At 44.1% G+C, this 22,137-nt stretch overlaps 1 protein-coding gene across 2 annotated transcripts in view; it reads right to left on the bottom strand.

Moving 5' to 3' along the window:
• The window catches only part of LOC115105343 (mannosyl-oligosaccharide 1,2-alpha-mannosidase IA-like), a 204,471-nt gene that overhangs the window by 104,755 nt on the left and 77,579 nt on the right, over nt 1-22,137 (bottom strand). For both annotated transcript variants that reach the window (XM_065010099.1, XM_029627289.2), the window contains exon 2: nt 3,448-3,544. In XM_065010099.1, the coding sequence (XP_064866171.1) occupies nt 3,448-3,544 (97 nt within the window). The remainder of the gene's footprint in view (nt 1-3,447; nt 3,545-22,137) is intronic.

The following is a 22,137-nucleotide window of genomic DNA, read 5'->3' as shown; positions in this document are numbered from 1 at the left end:
AAGGTGTGGATTTGTCCATTTCAGCCACACCCATTGCTCTCAGGAGTATAAAATCTTTTGTCGGGAGCTTCACGAAATGGGTTTCCATGGCCGCACACAAGCCTAAGATCACCATGCACAATGCCAAGCGTCGGCTGGAGGACGCCATTGGACTTTGGAGCAGTGGAAACGCTTTCTCTGGACTGATGAATCCTGCTTCACCATCTGGCAGCCCAACAGACAAATCTGAGTTTGGCAGGTGCCTTGGAGAAAGCTACCTGCCTCATAGTGCCAACTGTAAAGGTTGGTGGAGGAGGAATAATGGTCTGGGGCTGTTTTTCATGGTTCGGGCTAGGCCCCTTAGTTCCAGTGAAGGGAAATCTTAAAGCTACAGCATACAATGACATTCTAGACGATTCTGTGCTTTTGGGAAGGCCCTTTCCTGTTTCAGCATGACAACGCCCCCGTGCACAAATGTAGGTCTATACAGAAATAGTTTGTTGAGATAGGTGTGGAAGAACTTGACTGGCCTGCACAGAGCCCTGACCTCAACCCCATTGAACACCTTTGGGATGAATTTGAATGCCAACTGCGAGCCAGGTCTATTCACCCAACACCAGTGCCCTACATCACTAATGCTCTTGTGGCTGAAAGGAAGCAAGTCCCCGCAGGAATGTTCCAACATCTAGTGGCAAGCCTTCCCAGAAGAATCAATAGACTCTTAAGGATTAATCAGAAGGTCCAAGTAAACACTGCTTTAAGCTTGTCCACCTACGACAATTGTTTCAGCATTCAACAATGTGATATATCACATTCATGATTCAACTTTACTTTTTTTTTTTTTTTTTTTAAATATGTTTTTTACATCAGAGCAACCTATGATACAACTAGGAGTTAGAGATTATGCTGCCACTTATCCTTCCCTATATTTTTCAAAATGAGCATTGGAACAACATAAAATTGTACTTACAAGTGTATAATAATCATAATCAAATAATGTGAGTGGTATGAATTGTTCTCACCTGGTTCCTGCCATAGCAAATATGTGTGGGTCTTGCAAATAAAATGTTAATGTGGAATTATAATGATGAAATGCTTTTAAAAAGTTGCAAATGAGGTGTAGTTGGTCAGAACAACTCAATGTTCTGTCAACTCCCACGTGAAGTTCACTCCCACACATAAACACAAGAGCCTTCAGCACTTTAGGGTTCTACTGTGCCATTACTCGTGAAAATAATGTGAACGCTTCAGCATTCTCTCTGTGTCGTTGTCCAGCAGCACTACAACCTTTTCGTGGGCAAAGAGGGGAAAGCGTGACGTCTTAAACCACAACTCACAAAGAGAGAAGGAAAAGAGAGAATAAAATAGGAGGTTGCAGAGAAAGAGGATGAGGAGAGAGAAGAGAGGCAGCAGCAGATGGGTTCTACCTCTCGTTCAGGGGCTTTGACTGAGTCTGGAGTGAGAGAGAGAGCAGGAGGGATGTTTCAGTGACTTTCAGCATATTTATAACATGCTTGTGACAAGTAGGCTAACCGAGGAGCCAATCTCACCCAGTCTCTGTTTACTCATGGGATTAAATTAAAAGAACACAGCATCCAATTTCACACCTGGCTTCCTTCAACGTAGCACTCCTCCAGCACAGTGTGACAGTCACCCACAGCACAACCTCTCGCCTCTCTTCCCTCCCCACATGCTCCTCGGTATTAGCAAACGGAGCGTGGAGAGAGAAAACCATGTCAGATTTCCAACGGAATGGAAGTTCATTTGCTGTGGGATTAGCGATATCGGGTTGAAGTAGTAAGCCGATCTCTTTTCCCAGAGATTTGAAAGAATAGAGACAATTTTGAGAGACGAATGTACTGATTACCGATTTCCACAGCTATCTTCCCTGCAAATATCTAGCTGATCAGTATAGGGGGATACTTATTTCACAGCGGCTAATTACGTTACTCGGATAAAGGAAGCAATTAAAAGATAAACACCAGTAGGAGTTTGGTGACCTCTAACCTCTAAGAGCAGCTGTCTGTGTTATTTCTACATTTCCCCACGTAATGGTACTTTAGTGGTACTGTGTACTTAGGTAGAGCAGAAATGTCAATACTATTTAGAAGATGTAAGATTTTCCCATACGTTACAGAGGGTCTACACAGCTGCTGGAATGTACAGATATTTCTTTAAAGGATCTTTCAGGCAGCTGCCATACGGGTTCCTTACCAGAATGATCATAATGGTAACCCATACGTTACTTACAGACGTAAGATCTTAAGTTGAGCCAGTTTGCTCCTGGTGGAAAATAATCGGGCAGCAAAAAGAAATGTGAATGATTATGTGGATTATGATTAATGAACATTTTGGCAGGGGTTGTAAGGGAAAATCAAGTCTAAACTTTCCGAGCAGAAATGACAAACTTTAGAAGCCTAACAAAACCTCCAGTACACTACACGTTTTAAATGTCCTGTGTTGCAGGAAAGTTCTCCAGACCGATCAAATTAAAATCTGACATTTGCAGGGCTATGAAATGCAACCAGACATCATGCAGAGGTTGGATAAGGTCTCTTCTGTAGTTCTTCATTCCAACACATGGGGAAGAGAGAAGGCTGAGTAATCACCCTATTTGCATAATGTATGGCATTTACATGAATACTACAGTACAATTCACATTTACATGTATTTTCTATTCGGGAAAACACATTATCGTATTACTACTACATGATGAGAGACAGAGAAGAGATGCCATCGAACCGCTGAGAGAAAGGTGAGCATTGTTTCCCATAATGGCCTCAATACTCCACAATCCCAGTAAACAGGATGTGGAGGAAGTCAGGCGTGTCAGACAAAGGCCCACCAACCCAATCCTCATTAAAAGATGATCCCACTTTTATTAAGGGCTTTATCACCGGATATCCTGTGGCTCAGATGTGTGTGTGTGTTTGTGTGTATGCGTGTCATTAGATACCTGAGGAATGTTCTGGTACCATGTCCGATTAATGCCCACACAATGACAACGTGGTGTAAAGGCTGCTGGGGCAGGTCACAGTCCGATGGTAAAGAACCATTCTGACAGGGGGGTTCATATACACCGACAGGTGGGAAATGCACATAACATGCACTGCTAGTCAGGAAGCCTATAGCCTTTTCCATCTACAGTACAACCATATGCAACACAACAAAGATTCTGAAATAATGGTAGCCAGGGGATCCGCAACCTGCATGCCTCTAAAATGTTGACGAGCGAAAAAATACCTTCCACATTGAGAGCATCTTTATCTATGAGCGATTGGCATTAATGAAAACTCTTTGACCTAGAGGTCGACTAAGGCCCACAGACAATTGTGTGTCCATGACCGCAGACCATTTGTGTGTAACATGACTGTTTTTGACAAAGACTAAGACCTTCGCGAGCAGCTCCCTAGTAACCTGTGGGGGCCTATGGGGCCTTTTAGCCTGGGGCCACAAAACACCACTCACCAAACATGTTCCCAATGTGGCCATTCCTGGTCAGAGGCCGTAGCTCGTTCCTGCCCCAGGCGAAGCTCTTGTAGTTGTCCCAGGCAAACTTCATCATCTGAAACACAAAAACAGGGTTAAGAACACAGGTCAGTCACTAAACTGATGGCAAACCACCTGATTCACAACAACAGCCTTAATTCAACTGGAATGGTGGCCTGCAGCAATGTCAATGATGGATTATTGTTTTGCTGTGGATTTAAGACAGGCATGCAATTATCACACATAAAACACACAGGTAAACAATGCCATTGACAATACCCCCAACTAACCCTGTTAAATCAAATTGAAAACAAGGTGGATCGCCATTCTCCTTCCAAAAACCTTCCAAGATCTCCTAAATTAAAAATATTCATGTTTTTTCCCACTGACCGATATGGTCAAAGTGATTTAATTGTGTTATGCCAACAACAAAAGTAACCAAGTTTTCTGCATTTTAGGCAGTGTAAAATTAAGGGGTTTAGGGTAGATTGGTATCTACAGAACAAAAAAATGTGGATTTGTTTATTTATTTAACTAGGCAAGCCAGTTAAGAACAAATTCTTATTTACAATGACGGCCTACCCAGGCCAAACCTGGACGAAGCTGGGCCAATTGTGCGCCACCCTATGGCACTCCCAATCACGGCCGGATGTGATTCAGCCTGGATTCGAACCAGGGACTAAAGTGATGCCTCTCGCACTGAGGATGCAGTGACTTAGGCCGCTGTGCCACTCAGGAGCCCAATTGAATGACGATGGCTGGAAGAGCCAATGCATCAAATTAATGTACAAATTCATGACTAGGCAGATACTGACAGCAGGCGAGGCAATGTTTCAGGCAATGTTCGCGTTTGTTTTCTCTTCTCTCGGAGGCGATAGACTTCGAGAGTATATTTGTTAATACGTACATTTTGTTTTGATGTTGAGTGAAGGCTATGCAAGTTCGTGCTCCTGTGTGGCTGTGGCTGAGCTTTTACTGGCCTTTCTGGAAACTATGTTGCAGACCTCCAGTACAATCACCTGGACGTGTGTCATAGCTTTTTTTGTTCTGCAGTGAAATATAGTGTACTATCAACGAGGATAAGAATATTAGTAGCATATGATCTTCTGAATATGAATCGATCCTAAAAACACAAAAAGGGACACTTAAGCCCACTGCTATAAATGTAAATATTGAAACAAAAGCTTAAATCCTACTTCCTGTAAATCTCCCACTGAGGAAATGAGCTAACCACCACACCACCCCAGCATGTCAGAATTTGATTTGGTTGACTGACACACCAGGAACAGTCTTTTTTTCCAGAGGCGGAGTGGTAATATGATGTGATTTACACCGTGAATACTGAATGAGTCTGTGGTAGTCACCAGAGGTTAATTGAGAACAGGCTAGCAGTCATCCATCTAAGCCCAAGACACACATGCAACATATACTGACCCAAAATATAAACCGCAACATGTAAAGCGTCGGTGCCATGTTTCATGAGCTGAAATAAAAGATCTCAGAAATGTTTCATGAGCTGAAATAAAAGATCTCAGAAATGTTTCATGTGCACAAAAAGCTTATTTCTCTCAAATATGGTGCACAAATGAGTCTATGAGAGAGTGTTCTCACATATAACAGCCAAAGCCTCCGTAACAGGGAGGGAAGACATTCTTCAGATCGAAAAGCACTAGCAACTGGTGACAAAAGGGGTCAAGGTTGAAGAAAGGCTGAGAGCCGAGCTGGAGCCAACTGGGCTGGTGAGTTACAGCAGTAATGGAGTCAGCGCGGCTTGCATCAGTGAAGGTCGGGCTTTCAGTGACCATGAGAGCAGAGTGAATGGTAGAAACAACAACATCCTGCTTGGTGGCCTAATGCAGGTTCACACACACACGTACACAAACGCTTGCTCATCCACATACACACACAGGGATGCGACAGTCACCACAGGTGCACACTCAGTGTCATTGTTGAGCCTTTGCGGAATAGTCGTGCCAGCCAATTTGAGTGGGCATCGTTTCAAAAGAAGCTTTCTCGCCTAGAGATATGCCAATATTAACGCCAATAATTTATGCAGGACCACATCCAGTGAAAGTAAGGAACTAGCTAGAGACATGATTTGGAGATTAGAATCAAGGATATTGATGGTGCAAATTTGTTTGCAAGGCAATAACTCTTCAGGCAGGGCCAGAAAGACGAGCCAAAATACTTCTCTCAGAGCAAAGGATTCGGGTTTCAGTTGAAATAGACTTTTTCTAAATGCTAGTCTGGCTCTACTCCCCAGGGATAGAAAGTTTGACATAAATGCTGGGGTTTTGTAAACGTTTGGACTCTGTGTTAGCCTTATCTGGACTGGGGAAGCTCTGAAGTTAAAGCACAGAATAACTGAGTGTGTAGAGATTGCAGAATGCAATCTGTACAGAATGAGAAACGGCAGCAGGAAATATCCCAGAATAATGCAAACTTGCCAGATGCTGTGTTTTCTGATATCATTTCAATTGTAATATTCAGGTTCAGTGGCAGAGTAATCTACACAGAGATTGTCAAATGTACAGAATAGTAGATAACGTGTTCACTCAGATAATTCCTCAAAAGTAGTTGGGCGCTGAATCCTCGTATCAAATATATTTTGAGTTAACGCAGCAAGATTAGAGAGCGTTCCACTTGTTTACTGGAACGTACAGGCATCACTCAAAGCCCCCTCCGTGAGTCTTACTCCGCACTGTTCCCCAGTGGCTCTAGCAGCCAGCTGGATGTGATGCTCCACACAGACTGTAGATACAACACGGAGATAATTACTGATGGTTCCACACCAGCGGGGAGGAGGAGGACACCGGCCTGTATGATTATTTCCCCTGACAATGTTGTGATCAGTAGGGCGGTGTGAGATGACCAGGGTCAGAGACCGCCAGGATCACATGCCATGATCATCAGCAGCAGCAGCCACACACACACACACACACACACACACAATCGATAGCACCCACTACAGCCCTAGCACGCTTCCACCCAGGCAACCTTTCTAGGAGAGCAAATGGATGGGGGCAGACTGTTGCCAGGGGTAAATACGCTAGACATACGGCGCCTGTCGTAACTGCTCTTTGGCTCATTAATTGGCTGGTTGTTGGGCAAAGCAGTTCAATAGCAGCCAGTGATAAAAATGAATCACACATTTATCAGGATGCAATTTGCCAATTCCATTCCCTGAGGTCGGAAGTCAACACTTTCCAACATGACTCTCGAGGATTTTCGCACGACAACACTCGACATGAAAAACAAGATGGCTTAGAGCGCTTCAGTGAATATGCTACCACCAAACAGATTCATCACAATCCCCTGGGAAAGATGCAGTATCACCGGTTTTAATCGTAGCAAATACAACAACATGATGAGCAAAGAAAATCATTACAGAGACATTTGTTTTCCTTACATTAATGAGAAAACTCACTGTCTGATCATTTGACGAAAGGCGCTGAAAGACTTTAGGTTTTCTAATCAAAATCAGCGGTATATAAGCAGCTACAAACACACCGTGGACATGCCAAGCCTGGTATGGGGTCCATTTTAGGACACCCTCAGCCTCAAGGAGGGTTGACGATTGACACAAAAAGGGGTTGAGGTTGGAGGCTGAGGGTGGCCTAAAATGGATACCATACTCTAGGTCACAACTACCCTCTCCTCTGTAAAGGGTTAAAAGAGCAGAATATTGACCAGCAGGAAATACAACGAGCCCCTAGTGTGTAAACCACCACCCCTGGACCAGATGAAAATAAAGGGCAGCCATTAATAACTGGCTGCTGGTTCTCGTCAGCCTATCAGCTCAGCACGGTTTCTCAGCAGGGGACACACTGGCCTGTCTTTACTCAGCACTTGTCAGACAGCACTGGCATGCTGGGAGGAAAACGGGCTTCTGTAATGGAGCAGGGCACATGAAGAGAAGGTGACAACGGGACCTTTAACCCTATGGTTGTTCCTGAACTAAGGCTGGCACTGAAAAATGTCCTTAAAGCAAAATGATATGATTGTCCATATTAGGACAGCCTCAGTCCCAAAGACTATATACACCTTCTCTTCAATTTGTTCCAGTACGCGCCAATCAACAGTCTGCTGTGCTGTTGCGGCTGCAGAGACAACATTTCGAGAGCTTGTGACTACAAGGTGCCATCTGCAAACGGAAGATTCTGAGATAATTGGCTTTAAATTTCCGAACCCTCATTAGTTTGAATGGTGTATTCTTTTAGACTTAACAACATGAATTGGGGGGTATTTAGAGAGCTATTTATAGGTAGAGAACATTGAACAGAGCAAGGTTAAGTCAGTAACTCAGTTGTAGATAGAAACGTATAGTCCCATGCTCTCGATTTGCCACCTTCTTAATTAATCACCTATTTGACAAACAAAAACTGTGAAGGTACGGGCACCCACACATTATTGGTAAAAGTGGAGCATATGTGTTTGTGCACCTTATCCCTATTATGAATTATTCATCATCACGGAACAAAATAATGCTATCGGAAAAACAAGCTTGAACGTTTGTATTGAGAGAGGCTGTAAATGTCATGCACTATATGGAGTGGATTGGGAGCTTGGTGGTCATTAATATAGACCAGGTCTGTTGTGTTAGAACGGACACGCAACAGCAGCTCTGAACATAGCCTGTGTACCCCTGTAGCAGGGTTTTAACACACAGCTTAGCAGCAAACTTTTTTTTACTGGATGATCCAATGTAGAATGTTGCTATATAAAGTCATCCATATATTATCCGATTTTGGATAATGTATCCAAATGTATTCATTCCTAATGCTTCACTCAAAACACTCACATCAACTCAGCAACAAACAAACAAAAACGGCCTCTCACTGTCAACTGCGTTCATTTTTAGATAAACTTAACATGTGTAAATATTTGTATGGACATAACAAGATTCAACAACTGAGACATAAACTGAACAAGTTCCACAGACATGTGACTAACAGAAATGGAACAAAGGGGATGGTCAAAATCAAAAGTAACAGTCAGTGTCTGGTGTGGCCACCAGCTGCATTGAGTACTGCAGTGCATCTCCTCCTCATGGACTGCACCATATTTGCCAGTTCTTGCTGTGAGATGTTAACCCACTCTTCCACCAAGGCACCTGCAAGTTCCCGGACATTTCTGGGGGTAATGGCCCTAGCCCTCGCCCTCCGATCCAACAGCTACCGGACGTGCTCATTGGGATTGAGATCCGGGCTATTCGCTCGCCATGGCAGAACACTGACATTCCTGTCTTGCAGGAAATCACGCACAGAACGAGCAGAATGGCATTGTCATGCTGGAGGGTCATGTCAGGATGAGCACAAAGGGTACCACATGAGGGAGGAGGATGTCCTCCCTGTAACACACAGAGTTGAGATTGCCTGCAATGACAACAAGCTCAGTACGATGATGCCGTGACACACCGCCCTAGACCATGACGGACCTGATACCTCCAAATCGATCCTGCTCCAGAGTACAGGCCTCGGTGTAACGCTCATTCCTTCGACGATAAACGCGGAATCTGACCATCATCCCTGGTGAGAGAAAACCGCGACTCGTCAGTGAAGAGCACTTTGCCAGTTCTGTCTGGTCCAGCGATGGTGGGTTTGTGCCCATAGGCGACGTTGTTGCCGGTGATGTCTGGTGAGGACCTGCCTTACAACAGGCCTACAAGCCCTCAGTCCAGCCTCTCTCAGCCTATTGCGGACAGTTTGAGCACTGATGGAGGGATTGTGCGTTCCTGGGGTAACTCGGGCAGTTGTTGTTGCCATCCTGTACCTGTCCCACAGGTGTGATGTTCGGATGTATCGATCCTTTGCAGGTGTTGTTACACGTCGTCTGCCGCTGCAAGGACGATAAGCTGTCCGTCCTGTCTCCCTGTAGCTCTGTCTTAGGCATTTCACAGTACGGACATTGCAATTTATTGCCCTGGCCACATCTGCAGTCCTCATGCCTCCTTGCAGCATGCCTAAGGCACGTTCACACAGATGAGCAGGGACCCTGGGCATCTTTCTTTTGGTGTTTTTCAGAGTCAGTAGAAAGACCTCTTTAGTGTCCTAAGTTTTCACAACTGTGACCTTAATTGCCTGCCCTCTGGTAAGCTGTTAGTGTCTTAACGACCGTTCCACAGGTGCATGTTCATTAATTGTTTATGGCTCATTGAACAAGCATGGGAAACAGTGTTTAAATCCTTTACAATGAAGATCTGTGAAGTTATTTGGATTTTTACAAATGTTCTTTTAAAGACAGGGTCCTGAAAAAGTGACGTTTCTTTTTTTGCTGAGTTTACATCCCATTACACACAAAGAGATTAGGAAAACTGTATCAAGCATATTTGGACTAAAGAGAGCTTTTATATTTGATTGGAGAAGCAGTGCATCACGTTGGAAATGTATCGACTGCGTTGAATGTAATTCTTAGAAACCCAAATGGTGCTTCCAGCGTGGATTGGATCACTGAGCTGGTGCATAACAAACACGTTATCAAACACATGGCATCGCAAGCTGTGCAGGGACCAACATGTGTACAGTCTGCCACCCAAAAGAGGTAGAGAGAGAAAGCCCGGGCTTCGACTGGCAAGCCGCAACGCTTTGTCGCCTTTTCCGGATGCCTAACTATGGCAGATCTCCCGCTTAGCCAGCACAGTGAGGGTCTTCGTCACAATGATATTTAATCGATACCTCCATGGTTATGTGAGACCCTTCAAAGTGCCTACTCTTGAATTATAAATCCCTCCGCATCGCAAAGACTGAAAGAGGGAAAACATTTGACAGGCATTCAGTACCCAACTACAGAGAGTTAGCCTGTATGGAACGATGGAGAGAGGGCTAAATCAATTAGCAGGATGGCTAAGTAAAACTACTTCTTTGGCAGAGGGTAAGAGTGTAGGAAAGGAAGGAAAACGTACAGTATGGTACATCCGGCAGTATTCGTCGGCGTGAAAGCGGTAAGGTGAGAGAGAGAAGATGGAAGGCGGGAGTGAGGGAAGACGCATAGACTGATTAAAGAGGGAAAAACTGAACTAACAGCCATCCAGGAGTCAGTGAGGGAAGAGGAGCTTTTTTAGGGAGCAGAAGGTACTGACACTCGTGTAAACACCTGCTATTGCTGACAGAAAGACAGGAATCAGGAATATTATTAATATAGCATAGGAAACTGACAGAGAGACAGGAATCAGGAATATTATTAATATAGCATAGGAAACTGACAGAAAGACAGGAATCAGGAATATTATTAATATAGCATAGGAAACTGACAGAGAGACAGGAATCAGGAATATTATTAATATAGCATAGGAAACTGACAGAGAGACAGGAATCAGGAATATTATTAATATAGCATAGGAAACTGACAGAAAGACAGGAATCAGGAATATTATTAATATAGCATAGGAAACTGACAGAAAGACAGAATCAGAATATTATTAATATAGCATAGGAAACTGGAATCAGGAATAGGAATATTAATATAGCATAGGAAACTGACAGAAAGACAGGAATCAGGAATATTATTAATATAGCATAGGAAACTGACAGAAAGACAGGAATCAGGAATATTATTAATATAGCATAGGAAACTGACAGAAAGACAGGAATCAGGAATATTATTAATATAGCATAGGAAACTGACAGAAAGACAGGAATCAGGAATATTATTAATATAGCATAGGAAACTGACAGAAAGACAGGAATCAGGAATATTATTAATATAGCATAGGAAACTGACAGAAAGACAGGAATCAGGAATATTATTAATATAGCATAGGAATCAGGAATATTATTAATATAGCAAACTGACAGAAAGACAGGAATCAGGAATATTATTAATATAGCATAGGAAACTGACAGAAAGACAGGAATCAGGAATATTATTAATATAGCATAGGAAACTGACAGAAAGACAGGAATCAGGAATATTATTAATATAGCATAGGAAACTGACAGAGAGACAGGAATCAGGAATATTATTAATATAGCATAGGAAACTGACAGAAAGACAGGAATCAGGAATATTATTAATATAGCATAGGAAACTGACAGAGAGACAGGAATCAGGAATATTTATAATATAGCATAGGAAACTGACAGAAAGACAGGAATCAGGAATATTATTAATATAGCATAGGAAACTGACAGAAAGACAGGAATCAGGAATATTATTAATATAGCATAGGAAACTGACAGAAAGATAGGAATCAGGAATATTATTAATATAGCATAGGAAACTGACAGAAAGACAGGAATCAGGAATATTATTAATATAGCATAGGAAACTGACAGAAAGACAGGAATCAGGAATATTATTAATATAGCATAGGAAACTGACAGAAAGCTTTCCAGATCACACTTTTGAAGGTTATCAACCCTTTAATGGCACTGCATTCCTTAAAAATCATGTTCCTGGGAAATCCAAGGTATAAGCATGCTGATTGCCGAATAAGGACACGCACAGTGACGCCATTTTTTACATCCCTGATAACAGAGAATAGAGAGTGAACAAGACATTTTTCATATGGAAGAGAATAAGGATACATACTGTGGGGGCTAAAATAGCTCCCACCTCACCTCCATGCAGTTACAATTGTCTAATGCTTCAAGAGGGGTTTGCCTTCACCATCAAGCCCAATATCTGAGGTGAAAATTATAGTGTAATGCCAACCTGCACTGCTCTCCTGTCTACCCCATACCTTCCTCAAACCATTCTGCCCAGCAACAGGGTAGACTTGTTTGATATGAAAAGCAATGGTCTGTGAATGGCCACGGTCTGAGCGCTTGAGCCTGTGCAGTCCATGTACAAGTACATACAGTCCAGAATGCTCAGTCGGTTGGAGCATGTTGCTGGAGGAGGCATCAAGGTTGTCCGTTACACATTTCCACCTCACACATGTCGTAATAACACTTGCTATGTGATAACTAAGTCATTTTTAGATACATGTACATGAGATGAACACGAGAAATAACAAGTGGGTTCTTAGGGGATGAATAAAGGAAGGAATAATTGGGGCGGCAGGGTAGCCTAGTGGTTAGAACGTTGGACTAGTAACCGGAAGGTTGCAAGTTCAAACCCCCGAGCTGACAAGGTACAAATCTGTCGTTCTGTCCCTGAACAGGCAGTTAACCCACTGTTCCCAGGCCGTCATTGAAAATAAGAATTTGTTCTTAACTGACTTGCCTGGTTAAATAAAGGTCAAATAAATAAAAAATAAGTGCTAGCCTATTCTACACTGGTGCACACAAGACGGCATCAGTCAGGCAATCATCTATCCAACGTCTTAATCCTCCATCTCCTACAAAGCTGTCGATCAAACCATCATCCGCTCTCCCTCCTGGTAAGAATGGTACAGTTCCCATCCCATCCCATCTCATTTGGACCCGCACTGCTCCCAGGGGGAATGCTGCATTATTCCCCCCCCCCCCCCAAAAAAGAGATGAGAAAAATTCCCAGACGTATCAATCGCCACTCTGACATGTTTCCATCTTCTACGTCGGGCTTCTAGCCATATATCCTCATTTGGAGGGAAATGCGAGAATGGGGGGGGGGACAGTGCATGTGCATTATTGGAAGCTTGAAATAGTTAAACAAAAGAGTGTGAAATATGGAGATTCATTGTGTTTCTTCACACACACACACACACACACACAGCAACCCATCACAGCTCCGTGTGCAAGGCAGCCATTTAGAAGTCACTTGCTTTAATCACACTCAAGTGCTGAACAGACAGTATTCAAATCCTGACAAGGCCGTGCACAATGAGAGGGACTCATCTCTGAAGACTCCAATGCCAAGCTACCCTGACTTGAGCAGTATCCGTCTCTCTCTGTCTGTCTGTGTATCTTACTATCTGGTTGATACTGGTTCTACCATGGTTTTATCTCTCTCTCTTTGTCTCGATCTCTCATACACTATTTGTCCCTCTCTCTCTCTGGTTCTCTCTCACCAATAACTTACTTTGACGGACTAAGAGCTGGAAAATCCCTTCCTCCAAACCCCTACCACACATTGTGAGTGACAAGGAAACTGCATTCAAGATGATGTATAGAAACATTACACTTCTACTAAGAGATGGATTGTATTTAAACTGAATGAGGTGTAAGCCAAGGGCCTCCTCTGGGTCCCAGCACAGATGGCGTGTTAACCTCTATCTCCACGGGGCTCTCGGGAGCCTAACTGTCCCACTGGGTCTAAAGAGTACCATTAAGAATTATAGAGCTGGCCCTACAGTGTAGAAGACTGAGCACACACACACATACTGAACACACACAGGGCAATACGCCCTCCAGTGGATTAGACAGACAGACAGAGACACAGAGACACAGAAACACAGAGACAGAGAGACAGAGAGAGAACTATACGCCACCAAAAATGTATTAAAACTTATATAGACTTACACAGTTATTATGACACCTTCCTGAGGACGTCCTCCAACCTATCAGAGCTCTTGCAGCATGAACTGACATGTTGTCCACCCAATCAAAGGATCAGATAATTAATATAGTACTGAAAGCATAAGCTACAGCTTAGCTAGCACTGCAGTGCAACAAATGTGGTGAGTAGTTGACTCAAAGAGAGAGAAAGACAATAGTTGAACAGTTTTCAACAAATTAATTTCTTCAAAAATGAAGCAAATCTTTTCACTTTCAGTTTCACTTACTTAGCTAGCAAATGCAGTTAGCTAGTTTACCCTACTAAAACACCCTGCTCAAACAGAGGGATGCAATGTTAGCTAGCTGGCTATGATTATCCAACACAACACTGGATCTCTTCCAAGTCAAGGTAAGCTTTTGGTTTTATTAATTTATTGCCACCGGGGCCCGCCGGTGTAACTGCTTACTGACTGTACACTGTAACGTTACTGCATGATTGTAGCGGGTTTACTAACATATTAGCTCTATTAGCTATGTTGACTAGGACGTTACTTTAGCTCATATGGGGACAAAGACGTAGGCTGTGTTTAGCGGTTATGACATGGCTTGGATTAGAAAGGTTTTTTGGCCTGGTCACATACAGCTTATGTGTTGTGCATTGAAATCCACAAACGAAGGGAAAAGGTGAGAGGGGGAGAGTGCATAGAGGAGAGAAGGAATACAACGTGGCTGCTATGAAAGTGAATTGTGTTTACGTGTGATCAGGGGTGTATTAATTCCGCCGATTCTGTTGAAAAATGTTTCTTGAACAGAAGCAAACGATACAGGGATAAAAAAGACCAAAGTTTGTCCATAGAAACTCTTGTTTGTCTGTCACCTACTGACAGCTACATATAGCGAGATCAGAAGGGACACGGTACTACTGCGGTCTCTTGCCGCTAGCAATGTGTGTGTGTATTGTTTATGTGTCTGTTTCTCCAAGAAACGCATTGAAACATATGTAGCACGCTATTACTGACACATGCAAGCACACACATACAGCATACACACACACACACACACACACACACACACACACACACACACACACACACACACACACCACATTTCATCTCAATAAACACTGAAGCAGAATAACTCTGAATAACCTTTTGTTCAAATACAGTACTATGTATGCAGTTATAATACTAGCCTAAATACAGTAGGTGTGTGTACGTCGGTGTTTATGCAAATCCCTTCCCTCCCATGTGTCTGTGCGTGTGTCTCTATGGCTGCGTTTACACAGGCTAATTGGTCTTTTGACTAATCAGATCAGCTCTGAAAATGATCTGATGTGATTGGTCAAAAGACCAATTAGTGGAAAAAAGATCAGAATTGGGATGCCTGTGTGAACGCAACCAATGTGCATTTGTGCAAAGTTTTTTTTGCAGGCCATCCAGAGCCTGCAAAAATACTTTAAACAGTCCCCAACCAAGTAGTATTATACCGTTCAATGTTGACCACAAAACCTCAGAAAAAAAGGATAATTTCACACCACATACAGTAAGAAGGGGACCCCATAAATATTCATATAGCACGCCTCCAAGAGCTCGCTGCTGTCCGCCTTCCCTCCAGACACGTTGTGTAATGCAATTGTTATGTTTGTGCCACGAGCGGGTAAGTGTCTCTTTAATCTGAGAAGGGCAGGGAGGATCATAGGTAATAAATAACCCCTCCACCCTGGCGTGGCAGCTCCAGACATGAGGCCTTAACGAGGTGCTGTGTCATCACCTGGAGGGGGCGGAAAAGGGGGAGCCGATGGGGACCTCTTGGCAGAGAATGCACCGCGTCAGCTCCACAGCTCTTCACACCCTAACTTTCCCCTCCTTCTCCCCACTCCCCTCACCAACTACTACTGGCTCCTACATCAGTGAGGAGCCATTTCCTCGGCTCGCCTACTGTAGCAGGACCCTGAAGGCCACCGGAGGGGTCTAACTCAGCCGCCCAACTCAGCACAATCCTGCGGGCGGTTATCACAAGCCGAAAATAAAGGAGGCACCACGACAAGGGACAGCAGGATATACAGAGAGCTATAAAGTAGCTAGTTCAAATAGAAATAACGGCTGCCTGCTAGTTCCACTTGGCTTGACTACTGAACAACTGAACACAGCCCTAATGGCAATTAGAGGGAGCGATTTGTTTGAGTCATACGGCTATATATTCAATGGAATAAAAAGAGTGTGACGCAATGTTTGTTTGGGTAAATGTATTGAAATTCTAATGGTTGAGATGGCTCTGCATCTGACAAAAGGGATGCTGGGAAATGAACAGCGTGCTTGGAAATAATTTACCTTGTCAAATGGTGTCAATAGAGAACATTCAATACAGAATGTTGAAAACCTTTCTCCTTTGGCCGTAATGCTATGTTTACAGTAATTGCATACTTGGAACATAATAGATTTTTCTTGCCATGGAAACATTTTGCCATCTCTTACAAGCACAACTAATTAAAAGTACATGGTCCTTGGTTTTCGCCGTCCAATTCCTAGAGTACTTACTTTGAAATATTATCATTCGCCTTATTAATCAAAAACAGGGTGGAACATTTCTGCACATTTAAAAAAAAAATGAAATCACTTTAAAACACCATTAAATCAGTCCTTCCACTGAGTATTCTCTCTCTAACACACACACACACACACACACACACACACACACACACACACACACACACACATAAACACTACCTGTCGTAGAGAATCTATTCGATTATATCAAATTACTGCATCTTGTGTTCCTGTCCATGTAAAAAGGATAAAACAGGCCAATGAGCAATTTGAGGATTCAAGATCGACTATGAGGGGACTCTCCTCTGTGTACCTGTGTGAGTGTACCTGTGTGTGTGTGTGTGTGTGCATGTGTGCTGTGAGTGCTTGCCAGCCTCTGTGTGCGTGCATGTGTTTGCCTGCCTGTCTGCTCGTCTCTACCTCTCTCCAGCAGAGAACTTTACCCACTTTGCTTCCAATCAGATCATTAGGAGAGTGTGCAAGGCCTGTGCCAAGAGGCCTCCAGAGTCTACAGGCGTTAAATCTCCATGAAAGATTCATGCCGGGAGAGTAAAATAGCCACAAACAGCCTATTTAAATGGCTGGTTTGGGGTCCTGGGCCCTAGTTATGGTGCTGACCCGGGTTTCGGTCTGCTTAAATGCCCCCATTAGACCTCATAGGGGAGCAATGAGGAGAGAAAGAGAAAGGCACAATGGAGCTCTGTCTGATATATACAACAGCCATGCTTATTTTAAGAGCAATAATCATTCAGTAATAAGTCCTTGTATTAAAGGCAATGACTAGGTGTAATGATATTTAGTCCAACTGGTAATTGAGGCGTTTGTTATATCTTCCCTTTGATGTGATTGGGGTATATTTGCCCTCTGGCATGCTTTAGTTATCTCTGTGGAGTTCTGTATGGGCCGAGCCCGCCACGTTCTGCCCGCAGGAGCATGGAGGCGGCACTGGCTGCCTCGCAGTGCCAGTCAGAGTGGGCAAAGAGCAGGCACAGGGGAGGCTGGGGAGATGGCAGGACAGGGGCCCTGGTTCCCTGGGTCAACTTGCACAATGGGCACCAGGCTGCTGGACAGAGTGGGCAGACCATCAACCACTAATGGGCATGGGGATGGAGAGAAGGGGGCAAGGCTAGGGAGGGAGTTCCAGAGCCCTGAAGGCACAACAAAGCTGCAAGGGGACTTGGTGGTCATGGACAGTGATAAGGGACATGGAGATCAGGGATCAGCAGTATGTGTACTGGTGAGTGGGGACCCCTAGGGAAGGGGCCGTTGACCAGTGAGGCTAAATTCTATATGTGAGGGTAGAATTTCTGTAAATTCCCTGAAATGACTGTATTTGCGTAAACAAATGCTATTGGAATCCCAAAATCCACATGCTGATTTATTGGATTTAATATGCAGAGGCATCAACACAACATCTTTCCTTTGGATTCTGTCTAAGCCGAGGGAGAAAGACAGTGCGGTAGTAGTGAGTAAGGTAAGACACTTCAGAATACAGTATATCATGGTTCAAGTTGACAAATGCACAAAGGTTGACAAATGCACAAAGCTAAAGTGAACTAGTCCGACTTTCGCTTCTCTTTTCCTTTTCTCCGGATCACCGAGCTGGCCCAATCGATAAGTGGCGTAAGAGAAGTTGATGAACTTTGAAGCGGTGGATGCCGGTGGAAGTCAAGTGCTAGCTCTCTGAAGTTCTCGGGGGGGAAAAAAGCACTGTTCACAAAAAGGCCGCCGCCACCCTCTCGTCTCCCCTCCCCTCCCCTCCTCATCGCCCTGACTGCAGCTCTGAGACCTCCCTCCCTTACGGCAACGTAATAATAAAGCATACATCAAGGGGACGAGGTCCAGAATGTTGTGCTCGTGAAAATAAATACAAACCAATACCAAACTTGTATTATTTGAGCGAGGGAAGAGGAGGAGGGGATGGAAAAAAGTGGTGATAGAAGGACACGCACGGAGGAGCGGAAAGTCATTTGTGAGCAAGAAATTGCCAATTTGAGTGTGTTGCCTGGGGATATGGTTCCTCTTTACGTTCCCATGGCATCGTGTTCTGTGGATAATGACAGTGAGAGGCCACGCTTATTAGAGCTCAATCCACCAACAACCCAGAACTTCAAAAGGAGTGTTTTTCATGAGGATCCACAGGTGTTTCTATCCACTTACGGTAAACATTTTTTTGTAGAGAAAGGTGGAATGCAGAGGTCTTGTTTTAAGGGAGAGAGAGAGAGAGAGAGAGAGAGAGAGAGAGAGAGAGAGAGTGCAAGGAGAGCAGTTTTATGTCTGGGAGGGTGGAGGGTGAGGAAACGGGATGCTGTTAATTGCCTTCCCAAATCAAGGTAATGCAAGGTGAACTGGTTCTAAAATGAGTAAGTCATCAAAATGGAACTCCTTGCCTGTCTGTCATTCTGTCTCTCCTTCTCTCAGTTGGTTTGCCTGAGCAACTAGCTTTCTACCCTCCCTTACCTGTCTGAATATCACATAGCACATCACTACCCCAAACTGCCTCAACAATTCCACACCATCCATTCCACTTACCAAATGACAGAATTTAATCGTTTCATCATGTTGACCAGCCGTCACAGTCTGACAGAAAGTCAAGTGACTGAGAAAGTCAAGGGTATGACAAAACACCGCTTTTCCATTTTAGAGCAATCCACATAGGTCCTTCTATCAAAATCCAGTCAAATCGGTTGACAGATCTGAATTGGTTCAGCAATCTGTCAATCACCAGACCAGCCCATGGTGAGGTGAAAGTGTGCCCATCAGGACTTCTACCAGACACAGTTGGCATCAGTCAGTGGGCTGTTTATACCCTGTGCTGTGCCAGTCTAGCTCCTCAACCAACACGGTATGTGTCCACCATTGCTGACATCCCTAAATCAATATGAATTAGGACAGCCTTGGTACCAGGCCTTGGTGTGCTTTCCCCAGACATTTAGACTATAATCAATGTGCTCTGAAAGGCATATTTGACTAATGGTTTATTACTTTAACAGTGCCATCCTCTGAACAGGCTCTCATATTCTACCAGTCGGGTATAGAGCCCTCTGGGGCTGCTAGCTTCAAAACACCTCCCTCCCTCACACAGTACATCAAACCCGAAGACAGCCCCTTTGAACTCTGTGGTGTCACCAGCCCAACCACTGCTTTTATCCCCCGAGAGAGAGAGAGAGAGAGAGAGAGAGAGAGAGAGAGAGAGAGAGAGAGAGAGAGAGAGAGAGAGAGAGAGGACTCTGATAAGCCACTGCAAAGTCAACAGTCAACAGAGAGCACGTGGGTGCGTGTGGGTGCGTGTGGGTGCGTGTGGGTGCGTGACTTATCCTGGGAAATGACAGAAAGTCGTGAACACTGCCATCATCTCTCAGTTTTACCTCATTATTACTGATGGCCCTTGATGGCATTTCCAAAGGAAACAGTGTCCTAGCTTCATCTCATGTAAGAAAAGCTAGCTCAGAAAAAAACACAATTTCTTTTCCTGATTTCCCTGGTCAAATTTTTCTTGAAAACATTACATTTGCATATCAGAAAATATATAATTATAAAGAAAGGAGGGAATATATTCAGTCTACTGTATACATACATCATTTTTTTTCTCAGCGCGCACTGCACCCAGCCCGCCACAGGAGTCGCTAGTGCGCAATGGGACAAGGACATCCCTGTCGGCCATACCCTCCCCTAACTCAGACGACGCTGGGCCAATTGTGCGCCGCCACGTGTGTCTCCCGGTCGCGGCCGGCTGCGACAGAGCCTGGACTCGGACCCAGAATCTCTAGTGGCACAGCTAGCAGTGTGATGCAGAGTACCTTAGACCACTGTGCCACTTCAGAAGGCCTGGGTTGCTAATCGAAGCCTCATTCCAGGAGGAGCTTTAATAATAGATGATGTCTTTGTTCAGTCAAGGTCTCTTATCAAGGAAACGCAGAGCCAGGTAAGTCATATTAATCATCTGTGCTAAAAAAATATCTTTATATGACTTTGTAGCCACACACTACAACAGTCACTACAATATACAATCCCATTCTGCACGTATTCCTATGACATCTACAAATAGCAAAATGGCTCAAATAAAATGGACTCATGACCCATAGCGTGGTTTTCAATGTACGACCCGAAAAAAATGATTTTGAATGGTCGCTGTGGAGATATTGATTGTTGAACTCTACAGGAGTTCGAAACACGAAGAGAGGAAAATAGCTTTCTCGGCCTGTTCTGGCATTTCTTAAAATCAAGAGACGGATGGATACTGTTCACTCTCCATTCCGCAGACCTAAATGGAGGAAATCTATGGGGTTCAATATTCCAGGGACTCTTAAACACCAAGCTGAAAGACATGTGATTGGCTGTTGAAACTGACCATATGCTGGCATATTGCTCCAGTTCTAGGGATTTTGTTTTTGTTTCTCGGTTAAAGGAGCGCTAGCTCATTTAGCTCTGCTGCTACATTTATGAATGTGTGTGTGTGTGTGTCCTGTGCTGATAGCGTCACTCTGCGCGGTGGCTGCAGGTCATTTCTGGAGAGCAGTTCAATCATATACTCTTTATTAAAAAATAGTCAACAACAATTAACCAAGGTGACCTGGCTGCTACATCATAACCACAGTGGGGATTTGCAGCTTTAGAAACTACACACACACACACACACAAAATGTGTCTTTCGTGGCCGATACATACAGTCGATCTGTAGAAATATAGATCTGTTCATCAACGTTTTGACCCTGACCAGATAGTTGTCATCGGTTGGGCCAATCCCGCTGGGGTTTCGTCGCACCATTGGTTGGTGTTACTGTAAGCCAACTAGGGCAATTGGTTATGGAGAAGATGGCTGAGACAGACGCCACTCTAATGACCTGTTTAATATTTCTATGGCCTGAAGGCGGCTCCTCCTCCGCGCGGGAAGAATGCCACCTCCCACTCACTCTGCGGTTGTTGTCATGGCATTAGATTGGAGGTTGGACAAACACTATTACAACCTTGGATAAACAGTCAAATAAAAAAACTCAGCAGGTGTGTGAATAATCTTTGTCAATGTGAAAAGGAAAAGTGTCGGCTCTATCCTTCCAACACATTTAATTCCACCTGTATAGCGACAGTCTCTGACTCCCACACACTGGAAGGCAACAGGGAAGCAGTGAAGCTCAGAGCCACCGAACATAACAGAGTAGTCCGGGCCGCCAGGCTGAACCGCCACACACTAAATGCGGCGAGAAAGTAGTTATCTGACGATAAATAGTTCCTTGGGAAGCCTGGGCTGTTTTTGGATCTGTCCACTCCTGGACTCCTAAATTGTGATGTGATGGGGGAGTTGGAGAGAGCGGCAGAGTCACAGTTTGTATAATGCCTCTCAGAGTATGTCCATTACGGCCGATCTGGAGAGACACAGAAAATGAAATAAAAATGGGGAATAACATGCACGATCCACCATGGCAGTTTTGTAACATCACATTATTTTAGTCCCTCATGCCCGTCTCTCAACTTCAATAGACTGTTCTCTCTCCTCCCCTCTTTGCTCCTCTTCAACCCTGTCCTTACCTCTCTGCTATCCTCTTCCCTCCTGTCCTCTCAACTTGATGTCTTTTTTTGGCAGACAGACTGTTACAGACCGGTTAAGGTGCATTTAGCCAAAGAGAGGTATTAAGGCCATGGCCAGCCCATAACTCTCCATCTGTTGTCTATGGGCTCTACAGGTGGCCAATGGTTCTGGCACAGGGTGAACCAAGCTCAGACCAGGGCCTGTATTCACAAAGAGTCTCAGAGTAGGAGTGCTGATC

The sequence above is a fragment of the Oncorhynchus nerka genome, linkage group LG3 (genome assembly GCF_034236695.1).
Source record: "Oncorhynchus nerka isolate Pitt River linkage group LG3, Oner_Uvic_2.0, whole genome shotgun sequence".
In the NCBI taxonomy this organism is placed as follows: Eukaryota; Metazoa; Chordata; class Actinopteri; order Salmoniformes; family Salmonidae; genus Oncorhynchus; species Oncorhynchus nerka.
The sequence above is the reverse complement of the archived record's forward strand: the minus strand, read 5'-3'. Positions and strand labels throughout refer to the sequence as shown.